Source organism: Lepidochelys kempii, chromosome 1 (assembly GCF_965140265.1).
Source record: "Lepidochelys kempii isolate rLepKem1 chromosome 1, rLepKem1.hap2, whole genome shotgun sequence".
Taxonomy (NCBI): domain Eukaryota; kingdom Metazoa; phylum Chordata; order Testudines; family Cheloniidae; genus Lepidochelys; species Lepidochelys kempii.
In genome coordinates this window covers 113618131-113630373 of record NC_133256.1, presented here as the reverse complement: position 1 = coordinate 113630373, position 12243 = coordinate 113618131, and the positions used below count along the sequence as shown (strand labels likewise).

At 47.0% G+C, this 12243-nt stretch overlaps 1 protein-coding gene across 1 annotated transcript in view; it reads right to left on the bottom strand.

Annotated features, from left to right (window-relative positions):
• UXS1 (UDP-glucuronate decarboxylase 1) overlaps positions 1-11710 on the bottom strand; it is a 92774-nt gene extending 81064 nt beyond the window's left edge. Inside the window, exon 1 of the mRNA XM_073351134.1 lies at positions 11532-11710. Coding sequence (XP_073207235.1) covers positions 11532-11700 — 169 coding nt within the window. The 5' untranslated portion in view covers positions 11701-11710. The remainder of the gene's footprint in view (positions 1-11531) is intronic.
• Between the last annotated feature and the right edge of the window lie 533 nt (positions 11711-12243).

The following is a 12243-nucleotide window of genomic DNA, read 5'->3' as shown; positions in this document are numbered from 1 at the left end:
CACACCATCAGGGGCTTGTTCACCTGCACATCTACCAATGTGATATATGCCATCACGTCCCAGCAATGCCCCTCTGCCATGTACACTGGCCAAACCAGACAGTCTCTACATAAAAGAATAAATGGACACAAATCAGACATCAGGAATGGTAACATACAAAAGCCAGTAGGAGAACACTTCAATCTCCCTGGACATTCAACAACTGGTTTAAAAGTAGCCATCCTTCAACAAAAAAATCTGTGCACACAAGTGCTTATGCTGGCAAAACTTCTGTTTCTCGGGGAGGGTTTTTTCACACCTCTCAGTGACAAAAGTTTTGCTGACATAAGTGCTAGTGTAGCCATGGCCTTATTGTGTTGTGTTCTTGTGTAGTTTCCACCAACAAGAGAAGCTGTACAGAGTGTTTTCCCCCCCTCTTCTCTCTCACACGTTCGATCCTAGTATTCTGGATTTTCTTCCAGGTCAGAGAAGAAATATATGCAAGGCAATTAAAGCCATCACTTTTTCTTGTTGGTGTCTACGTTGATATAAAATAGTATTACAACTAAGGTATTTGTTAAGGCCACTTAAAATTTTAAAGTTTGTTGTTCAAGAGTTAACAGTTTTTAAAATGAAACATGGAGAGTGCAAGTTCTTGGCCTTAACATGGGATAAAATCAATGCTTAGTTTTTACATTTACAAAGTGCTGTATAGATTTTAATCCTCACAAAACTCCTGTGGTAAGGGTAAAAGCTACAGAAAAAACAAACAGGATAAAACGAAAGGGTCTAATCCACTCAAAATAAGCCTTGTGCACCTATTTGTCCAGCACACCTCCGTAGGCTGCCTGTGCTCTGGGAACACAAAGGCTACTCCATAATCTGTGGGGGTGAAGAGGAAGATGCAGCACTCCATGTCTAGCAGCTGAGACATCAGACTAAGGCCACATCTGCACTACACAGTTTTGCTGACATAAGGCAGCTACAGTTAGGTTGACGTACACACTGCAATGCTCCTCCCGCTGCTTTAACTCTCCTGTTACGCCGACATAATCAAATCACCTTCACGAGAGGCGCAGAGCTTAGGGTGACATAGTTATAGCGAAACAGTCTCAGGGCTTGTCTACACTTACTGGGGGATCTACAAGTGGCGATCGATGCATCAGCAGTCGATTTAGCGGGTGTAATGAAGACCCGCTAAATCGATCACAGATCGCTCTCCTGTTGACATCATGTAGCATGGACCCCACGGTTAAGTAGATCTAAGTTACGTCTATTTGAGTTATGCTATTCATGTAATTCAAATTGAGTAGCTTAGATCGAATCTCCCCTGTAGTGTAGACAAGGCCTAAGTGTAAATGCTGCATTGCTTACATTGACTTAAGTGACCTCCAGGAGGTATCTCACGACTGCTCTGGTCACTGTTTTGAACTCCACTGCCCTGTAGCCAGGTAAACGGGTGAACTTGCTCTTCCTGTTTGTTCAGTGTGGAGAGCTCCCAGCTGAATATGCCAGCTCCACACAGCAAATGCACTGCCGCCTGGAGTACACAGGAGGTGCTGGATCTCCTGGGTCTGTGGGGAAAGGAGGCTTTGCAGGAACAGCTCTGCTCCAGCTTCAGGAACTTGCTCAGGGCATGGAGGGAAATGGCTATGACAGGGACACACAGCAGTGCTGCGTAAAACTCAAAGAGCTGCGGGCAAGCATAGCAGAAGGCCAGGGAGGCAAACAGTTGCCTCTAGTGCAGTGCCACAGACATGCCACTTGTACAAGGAGAGGTCTGGGGTCAAGGTAGTGGTGAATAGTGCCCCCGTTGAGCTCCTCTTATAGCCTTGTGTTCATAATGCACAGCACAATACTGAAGAGCAGTGTTGGATCCATGCTGTCTGACACAGATGGCTGGCTCGCAGGTTACCAGTGCAGTTGAAAAGCAGCTGGAACCCTAGTAGGATGCCCATGGAATGATGGGATTGAGAAACCGGCTTCATATGACACTGAACCTGCCTCATAAAGCATTACAAACCCTTCCCAAAACACCCTGGGGTCAGCTGCACAGTGGGATAGCTACCCACAGTGCACTGCTCTCTGTCAATGCAAGAGCTACTACTGTACATGCACTCCGACACGAGGAGCAGAGTGTGAACGTGCAACAGTGATATAATCATATTGGTGGCTGTACGTCGACATAACTTCAGACAACTGAGGCTATGTCTACACTACAAAGTTAAGTATTATATAGCTACTTCTTTCCCAGGCAGCACTGTAGTCTTCATTTTTAAAACTTGTTTTCTGAAAGTGACACTGTCAATTGAACGTTGCCCAAAACTTCAGTTTTGTTTCCCAGGCAATACTGTAAGGGTACGGGGCACCTCTCTCAGTAAGGACTCTTGATGTTGGGTGGGTATTACCCACAGTGCTCAGAGAACCTTGACAGGCTAACAAAGAGATTGGTAAACTTCCCTGGCAGAATGATCAGTCAGCTGAGGTGAAATTTTGAAGGGGTGAGAGCTCTAACTTTCCAGGTAACAACTTGGCTTCTGTGAAAAGCTTCTGGTGAAGCACTGGAATGGGTTACCTAGGGAGGTGGTGGAATCTCCTTCCTTAGAGGTTTTCAAGGTCAGGTTTGACAAAACCCCAGCTGGGATGATTTAGTTGGGGATTGGTCCTGCTTTGAGCAGGGTGGCGTACTAGATCAGTGCTACTCAAAGTGGTGGTCTGCGGACCGGTGCTGGTCTGCGAGCCATCGGCTGCCGGTCTGCACGCACACTGGAAAAAAAAAATTGCCGGTCCCTCACATCAGATAGCTTGAGAAGCACTGGACTAGATGACCTCCTGAGGTCCCTTCCAACCCTGATTTCTATGATTCTATGAGAAGAGAGAGAAAATGCAGCCCAAAGGGTGAACACTTGTAAGATGAGAGAGGGAAGGATGAGACAACCATTATGCCCTTCATAACTCTGATGGGACACAGCTCCCGCACAGAACACAACAGTGACTGAGGTGGGAGAGACACAGTTCATCATCTTTCCAGGTAAACATGTTCTTAGGGGAAAAAAAAATCTTGGCCTCAAGCCAATCTGTCCCTATTTCTAATGCAGAAGTTACTACAGTCCTAGAATTGTAATACATTTCCATGGGCTGCACAGCCAGGAATTGAGACCAATGGTCTGACAAACGGGGAGCAGTGCAAGACAGGAAGCTTATCTGTATGCACCCACAAATGAAAAGCATCTCCATCAGACCCTCAGCCCGCAAGCAGATGTGTTCACAAAACAGCAGGCTGACATGAAAGGTGGCCTAGTGTAATGTCACACAGACCACTATAACCTTGTCTTGTCCAACCTGTACTGGGTCAGTTAGTTGAGGGGGGGCGGTTGAGGATGACCTATGGTACTCTCAAAGTCATTTACAACTAGCTTGTATTAATTGTTACACTCCAGATACTCAAACACTTAGACGAAGGGTCTGATTCTCCACTACTTTCCACTAATTCCACTTGGGCACTAATTTTCACTTGTGCAAAGCCAGTGTGAAACACTGCTAAATGAGAATGGTGGCATTTTACACTCACTTGGAAAAAAAGTAAATGATATACAAGGTGCAAGGCAGTGGAGAAACAGACCCATAAGGAAAGTGTTTGACTAACTGGAGGTTATTAATAAAATCTAGTTCTAAATGACTGAGTTATAGGTAGGCTGATTTTTATTTTATTTTATTTTTCCCCAGGAATTTATCAGTGTTTATTACTATAACAACAAAATACAGGTGCAAATCAGTGGGGAAAAAACTATTATTAATTTTTCTGGGTAAATATTAGGGTTTATTTTGGTGGACGGAAGGACAGGGGGAAAAGTATGCAGTAGGTTAATGTTTTGATTAATAGAATTCAATGTGGTTTGCTGCAGAACTAAAACAGAACTCAAAACACAATGCCACCTTGGAGTTTAAGAAAACAACACATCTCTAATCCCCAAATAAAACTATTCATTTGAATAAACAATTTACTGTTGTAGACTTAGAACTATTAGTCTATAAATATTACATTTAATAATTGTGCCACACCATTTGCAGAGCATACATTCAACTTAATCCTTTTCTCCTGTTTTTGTTTTTTTAACTTTCCAATACTTTCTTGTGTTCTGAAACATAATCTGATGCAGAATTTTGTTTTCTTCCCATTTTAGTGTGACAGATGTTTAAACTGTTACCTGCTAACAGCTTGTACTTCTGAGGGCATTCTGCACCAAAAACTTAAAAATTTTGTGCACAATATTTTAAAATTCTGCAAATTTTATTTGTCAAATAAATGTGGAGGCTTCAGCATGGCACTGGGGAGCATGGTCCACTGGCTGCACAGAGGTGATAGATGCCTGTGCAGCTCTCCCACCCAGGACACTGACTCAGCAGTGAGGCTGCACCCAACCCTGACACAGCTCAAGGACTGGCCTACCCCAGAAATATCCCAGGGCCCTGTCCCTCTGTGTCAGGTGCACCAAGTATGGGAAAGTGAGCTCAGCAAGGCAGGATCCAAGTGTAGATGGGAGAATAGGGCTTGTCGGGAGAACAGGGAGTTCTGGGTGCGAGGGGCGTGATGCTCAGTTGGAGGGCTTGGGTATGAGGGGGTCTGGATGCATGGGGGTTGGGGGAGCAGCTCCCCATACAGGGATCCCTCCCCCTGAAGTGAAGGAGCGATGGGTGGTGCAGGAAGAAAGGGGGGGGGGGGGGAGTTTACAGAGCTTCCTACAGCCAAGGGAGAAATCTAAGGTTTGGTTTGAGAAGTCCCTTCGTCCCCAGCCTTGCTGGGAATAGCTGCTGAGCCCGGTGCAGGGTAAGAGCCACCAGCCGGGCCTTCCCCAGTCATGCCCCCTACCCCACAGTGATTTACCTCTCTGCCAGCTGCCCTGGGCAGCTGAAACATACTGCTTGAGGAGGGTCGCATGACCGCTCTTGGGGCTTCCCTTTGCTTCCCCGTTCGAAAGTCATTTTTCTGCAGGGAAGCAAAGAAATATGCGGGGGACATAAATTATGCGCACGCACAGTGGCATAAAATTCCCCCAGGAGTAAGCAGCTTGAAATGTGTATGCGGTGGGCATGAGATTCATCAGTACATTCAGATGCTCACGCACTTCAGAGCTTGCACGCACGCCTATTTGCTTATTGTTGGCATCTTCTAGACTAATTCATAGCCTTACTTCAACAGGCAGCTTTGCATATACATACAGACTACTGTATTACAGTAAGACATACACCTCATGCAATGTATTGTATTTTCCTAATAGAATAAGTTATTTTTTATATATTTGAATGATAAAAAAGTAGGGTGAAATTTGGAAAAGAAACTAATACTTTTTGTAAAACCTGGGGGAGGTTTGGTAAAAAAATCTGTTTAAACTGAAAACAAAGGGGTTTAGTTATTTTGTTATATTACTTGCTGTGTTGGAATATACATTAGTCTCTCATTAACACAAATCTGGAGATCACAGCAACTCACCCAATTTTGCAATTTAACAATTAAGTAAGCCAACACTACTAGGAAAAAATCAAAGTACATTTTTGGAGGGTATTTTGCACATTGTTTTGGCATATTTAGTTTTTATAGTAGTAAATGTACTGTGATATATTTTGCAAAAATAATGAAGTCATAGTAATACTAGACCTCACTATGGAATATTACTAACATTTCTGAGGTGAAATGGAGCGAGACCACTAATATGCATTCTTGGAATTATAAGGTTTGTGAATGATCAAAAAATTATTGAAGTACAGTATACTGGAAGTGGAATTCTTGCATCTTAAAGAAAATAAAGAACATCTGATCACCATATCATATTAAGACATCACTAAGTGATTTATAAAAAAATATTGATATTAAAGCAAATTATGCATATTTATAGAGTCCTGCGCGGATACAAATTTATAGCTGAGGATGTGGATATAAATCAGGACCTGCAGTGCTGGGCCATCACTCCCCGAAGCCAGCACCCCACACCGGCAGCTCCTCCGGTGCGGCTATACTACTCCCAGCCCCGCCCACTAGGGTGAGCACCAGGCTCACCGGCAGCAGCTATCTCTGGTCACACTCTTGTGTTCAAGTGTCGCGCACGCCCCCAGAAGGAGACACAGACAGCTACGTGGAAGTGATGGGGGGGCAGGGACAGGGCTGCGGGAGGTACAGCCATGCCAAAGGAGCTGCTGGCATAGGGAGCTGGCTCTTGGGAGCAGTGGCCCCACATTCTGCAGTTCCTGGGAGAGCCCTGTGTTCTGCAGATACCGATTTATATCCACAGATATAAATTTGTATCCATGCAGGGCTCTACAGATTTAAAGGCATAGTCAATTTTAAAATCTTAGTCAAGATTTCCAAAAATTAAACTCCAAGTCCAGACTTATAAACCTAGATAAAACACCAATCCTGAAGAGATTTACATACATCAATAAGATTATGCACATGAATGAAGCTGAGCAGCTCCGTAAGCCTTTGCAGGATCACTGATTTATTTACCTGCCTAAGTATGGACTTAAGAGCCTACATTTAGATGGCCATTTTTAAAATCTTAGATTCTATGGTGTAATCAAATACATTTATGTACATTATTAGTGCCACGATATTTTTAAAAAGTGAAAGATTTTTAAAATCTATTTTGTTTGTTATTTATAGTCTGTGTACTATTTGGATTTTTCTTGTCTTGGACAATGAAAATTAAGTCAATTTCATTTTTGTTTATTGTCACTTTCATGTTCTTAGCCCTGCAGAGTTTGGGTTTCAGACTTGCAGGGGAGTTTAAACTAACTGTTTTCAGTGGGTAGTTATTTTTTAAAAATATTATTGTGGAACATTCCTCTTGGACTTCGTTTTTATAAAACATGAATTACAGGCTAGCTCAAGTGCACAGTGTTCCTTTAAGTCAGTTGAAACAAGTTTAATAAAAACGAGGACTACAAAGTCTTTAGGGTAAACTTAAGTGGAAGGTAAGGACATCTCTTGTTCCTAATAAATCATTAAGTTCTGTAACGAGTGACTCATGGCTTGATTCTGCAACCAATCTCTACACGATACTGCAATCCAAGTGATTGCTCAGAGAGAAGAGCAATTATAGGATCTGGTCCTTAAAAAAATGAACACCTAAAAGTCGCACAGTTTGCTACTGGAGATGCAAGGAGACTTTTTCAGTTGGCTTCAGTAGGCCCTACATCCAGTTTGCCAACTCTCTAAGAAGTAGATTCCTTTGTGAAGAGGTTGAGGTAAATGCCACCCGGAGCCTGTACCCCTGAGCCACCCCCAGCGCCCCAACCCCCTGCCCCAGCCTTCATCCCCCTCCCCGTTATCCGAACTTCTTGGTCCCAGCCTGGAGCACCCTCCTCCACCCCAAACCCCTCATCCCCAGCCCCACCCCAGAGCGTGCACCCCCAGCTGGAGCCCTCACCCCCCCCCCGCCCCGTGCCTCCACCCCCTGCCCCAGCCCTGATTCCTCTCCCACTCTCCAAACCCCTTGGTCCCAGCCCGGAACACCCTCCTACACCCCAAACCCCTCATCCCCAGCCCCACCCAAAAGCCCACACCCCGCCCCCCCCAGAGTCCCCCCCTGTACCCTGAACTCCTCATTTCTCGCCCCACCCCAGAGCCCACACCCCCAGCCAGAGCCCTCACCCCCTCCCGCACCCCAACCCCAATTTCATGAGCATTCATGGCCAACCATACAATTTCTATACCTGGATGTGGCCCAGAAGTTTGCCCACCCCTGGCTTAACCTGTACCCCACCACCTACACTGCTACGTATACCCACACTGGGGGGAGGGGGGCTAAGTGTGTATGTACAATACATGCTGCCAAAAGAGTCTTCCAGGGTAGAGCCTCCTAGAACAATCTCATTCTCTCAGTATTCTTTGGGGGCTTACAAACACATGCCCACAAGCAATATTCCACCAAAATATCACAACACATACATGTAAAGCACGAAGCATGAACTCTATATAAACAATGTTTGGAATACTTAAACATTTATGTTCAGTCTTAGTATTGTACCGTATTCCAAATAAAATTCATCTTGTAAGAACAGTCAACTCAACATATGGGAATAGGGGAAAAAACAGGAAGGAGGTCCATAGCCTTCAAACACTTAATCACCGCTAAGAGAACTTGAAAAAATTGTGCCAGAACATGTGTCCGCTCAGTAGTTCAGTTTTCTCAATTGCCACACTACTTCAGGCTGGCATTATCTGACCACTCCAATGCACTGTGTTGATGAAAGTATATTTATGGGATATTACTTGAAAGAATGGGGGAAGGGATAGACACCTTCTACAGTAAAGACAAAAAACATTTAGTTTCTCAGGAAACTATCAGATCAGTGCAGTTCAGCACCTTGTCATACTATACTGAAGATGCAAGAATCATAACTAACAACGTGGGTTGGGGGGGGGGGGAAACCTGGATTTGTGTTGGCAATGGCCCAACTTGATTATCATACATATTGTAAGGAGAGTGATCACCTTGATAAGCTCTTACTAGCAGGAGAGTGGGGTGGGGGGAGGTATTTTTTCATGCTTTGTGTGTATAAAAAGATCTTCTACACTTTCCACAGTATGCATCCGATGAAGTGAGCTGTAGCTCACGAAAGCTTATGCTCAAATAAATTGGTTAGTCTCTAAGGTGCCACAAGTACTCCTTTTCTTTTTTTGTGAATACAGACTAACACAGCTGTTACTCTGAAACCTGTCAAAAGATTTAGGAGTATAATAATCAGACATGACAGATTTGCAGAAAGCCTCCTCTTACAACTACCTGCAGGATTACACAGCTACCTATCTACTTCATTTCAGGCTACTCTTAAACACATGCAAAACTAGTCTCTCTCTTCTCCCTTATTCTTGTGATTCTCAAAGAAGGAGCAGACACAATCTCTGACCCTATAGGGCCATGCAGCAAATGTCCTCACACTGTTTCCCCTTCTCCCTTTATTCCATGCACTAGAAGGTAGACATGAACTGCTGGCTAAAAAAACCCAACCCAGCCAATATTTTACCCAGAGCCAGGAGCCCCTCTAGACAATATAATTATGTGGGTACATAAACCAAAATTAGGTGGCAGTTTATTTTTACATTGCCTATTTAACAGTGCTCTAGACATTACATTTTCATTTTAATAAAGTCTCTAGTTCTTCTGACTATGAAGAAAACCTTCAAATTGTTAATGGATATAAAGCAATGTACCAATGCCTGCCCAAGTCTGCAGGCAATCTGAAATATCTTTGTGAGATGTGAACTGTCCTATGGAGTCTAATGATCATTATTGTTGGCAACTGAATTATTTTAAATGGTCCCATTTTAGCTGAAACAGTGTGCATCACTGGTGTAGCTGCAGCTACTGAGATGCAGTGGGGCAGCTAGCTGTTCCAGCAGTTGATGGGGTGGGGAACATGGAAGTCAAACATCTTTTCTCCCAAGATATATATCCTCTGCCTGAGAAGGAAAGAAGAAATGCATACATCCCATCACAAATACAAAAAAAAAAAAAAGCCTAAAACTACCTCCTGCATACCCAAAACTAAACTAGGTCACATGTCTCTCTGGTGGGTATAAAAAGCTCCCATTGTCCCCAACCCAAATGCTGAAGTCTCCAGCATCATCCCAGCCAACTTCTGTGGTGCAGCTAATTGTTGTCAATAGAAAGATCTGCAGCACACTGAAAATAAAAAATGTGGGCTAGCATAAAATAAATTGAATTTAAATACACACATTGCGCACCGAAAACTAATAGACTGAACTGGGCAGCCAGGAGGAGAAGACTTGGGAGGGGTCATGTAATTCTGGGGCCTTGCAGCTTAATTCAGGTCCAGTGAGCCACCTGGGTTCTTTTCAATAATTATCTTAATATTCTCCCATCTATTTTTATGCTTCTATCCAGGATCTTAGAATCCAACATGCTCAGTACTGCACAAAACACAATATAAGATCACTATTTGCACTCAAGAGATATTAGGTGCTATACAGACACGAGAAGAGACATGGCACCTGTCCTCCTGGAGAACTTCTCCTTAGCTTTCAGAGTAGCAGCCGTGTTAGTCTGTATTCGCAAAAAGAAAAGGAGTACTTGTGGCACCTTAGAGACTAACCAATTTGAGCATGACAGACATCATCATGATACAGACAGACATCATCTTCCTTTCTGGTAGCTCACGAAAGCTCATGCTCAAATAAATTGGTTAGTCTCTAAGGTGCCACAAGTACTCCTTTTCTTCTTTCTCCTTAGCTGTACCCCACACCAGAGATTCTCAACCAGAATCCAGGGCTCCCTGGGGGGCCACGAGCAGGTATCATGGGATCTGCCCAACAGGGCCAGCATTAGACTTGCTAGGGCTCAGGGCAGAAAGCTGAAGCTCCACCACATGGGGCTGAAGCCCCGGGGCTCCAAGCCCTGCCACTTGGGGCTGAAGCCAAAGCCTGAGCAACTTAGATTTGGAGGGCCCCCTGTGGCGCAGAGCTCTGGGCAACTGCCCTGTTTGCAACCCCCTAACAAGGGCCCAGAAAAACAGTTGTGGTAGCACAGGTGGGCCATGGAGTTTGTACAGCATGTTGGGGAGGCCTCAGAGAGAAAAAGGTTGAGGAATCCCTGCCCCACACCAGTTCTAGACCATGAACACATTCAGTCTTACTCAGTGACGTACAAAATACAGTGTAATACAAGCAGCTCAACACAAAAACAACAGAGAAGAAAACACACAAGATAAACCCTCAACAGTTATGTTATAAAGATCAGTAAGAACCCAGGAGCCATGGACAAGGCAGTCTGAACACTACAATTAGATGGGCAGGCCCATCAGAAGAAATGTTGCGCGGGGGTACATCATGTTCGCTGGGGCCCCATTCCCTCCCTCTTCCTTATTTAGGCGGGAATTTGAATTTTGGGGGGGGGGGGTGTCGGGGGGGTGGAGGGGGGGGAAGGTGGCCCGGAGCTCAGGACCCTGGTACAACTGTCCCCCCGGCTCGTCAGCCCTGATGAGGTGCCCCCCCAATGCCCAGGCCAGCTCTTGTTGGCTTTGAAACGCTGCTCTGCGTCCGTTACAAGTACGGCTGCTAAGCGGCGGAGCCGCACGTTTGCTGTCCTGACCATCAGCTGTCTGTAGGGAGCGGGAGAGGTCCCTCACCACCACCACCACCACGGCAGGGCAGCTTCAGAAAACAACACACCGGGGGGGGGGGCTCAGCCAGGGACACTGAATTTTTCAAACGCGGAGCAGCCTGGCAAACGCGCCTGGCGCTCTCCTGCCACGGGCACGTCGGCCTGCGCCCTGCCTCTGGGGCTCGGCACCCCCTGCCCCTGCCCCGCTAAGGCAGCACATGGGCCGGGGGGGCCCTACCCGCCCCCCCCCAAAAACTCCTCCCAGGGAGAGTCAAGCGGCTGGGCGGGACCAGCCGGGCTGCAGCGCCGGGCACAGCGGCATGCACCGCAGCCCGCCGCTGCCGGGGGGGTGGGGGGGGGGCGAGGCGCGGCGGAGCCTCCCGGCCGGGGCCCCACGGAAGGGGCAGCGGCAGCGGAGCGCGCCCCACTCACAGGCCACGTAGGCGGCGAGGGCGAGCGCCATGAGCAGCTTCATCCTCCGGCGGTCGATGGCGGTCAGCAGGCGCAGCAGCGGGGCCGTGCTCACCATCCCCGGCGGGGCGCGAACTCCGCCCGCCGCAGCCGCCGCCGACAGCCAGTTCCTGCCCCGGCCTGGGCGCATGCGCAGCCCGGCGTCGCTCCCGGCGTGAGAGGTGGTTCGGCTGGGGGGGGGGGAGGAGGAGGAGGCGGCGCTGCTCGTGCCTCGGGGCGCCTGCGCGAGGCGGGCGCCGCGTGACCGCTGCGTCGGCGCTGCCCGCGTGGGCCCCGGGGTCTCAAATTCCAGCGCCCCCCAGCCCCTGCCGCATCCCCGCCCTACAGTGCCATGAGGACCTGGGGCTGCCCCCTGGAGCCAGCCTGTCTTGTCTCAGCCCCAGTGATTTTACTGGGAGAGAACAAAATAAATACACCCAGATAATCCAGACGCTGCAGCGCCTGGCCGCAGCAGCCCTGCCACTACACTGGGGGCTGGCACCTGCTGCATCCCAACCGCCTGAAATGGAGAAACGCTTTTAGCTGCTGTCCTACTCCAGCAAAACAAAACAAAGGCGCATTCTGCGACTAGCAGCCTTGCAACCTCTTCCATCCTCCTGATTTTGGTCCCCAGACAGTGGCGGAAAGCTTCTGCCTAACTAAGACATCTCGTTTGCCATTTGTAATACACCTT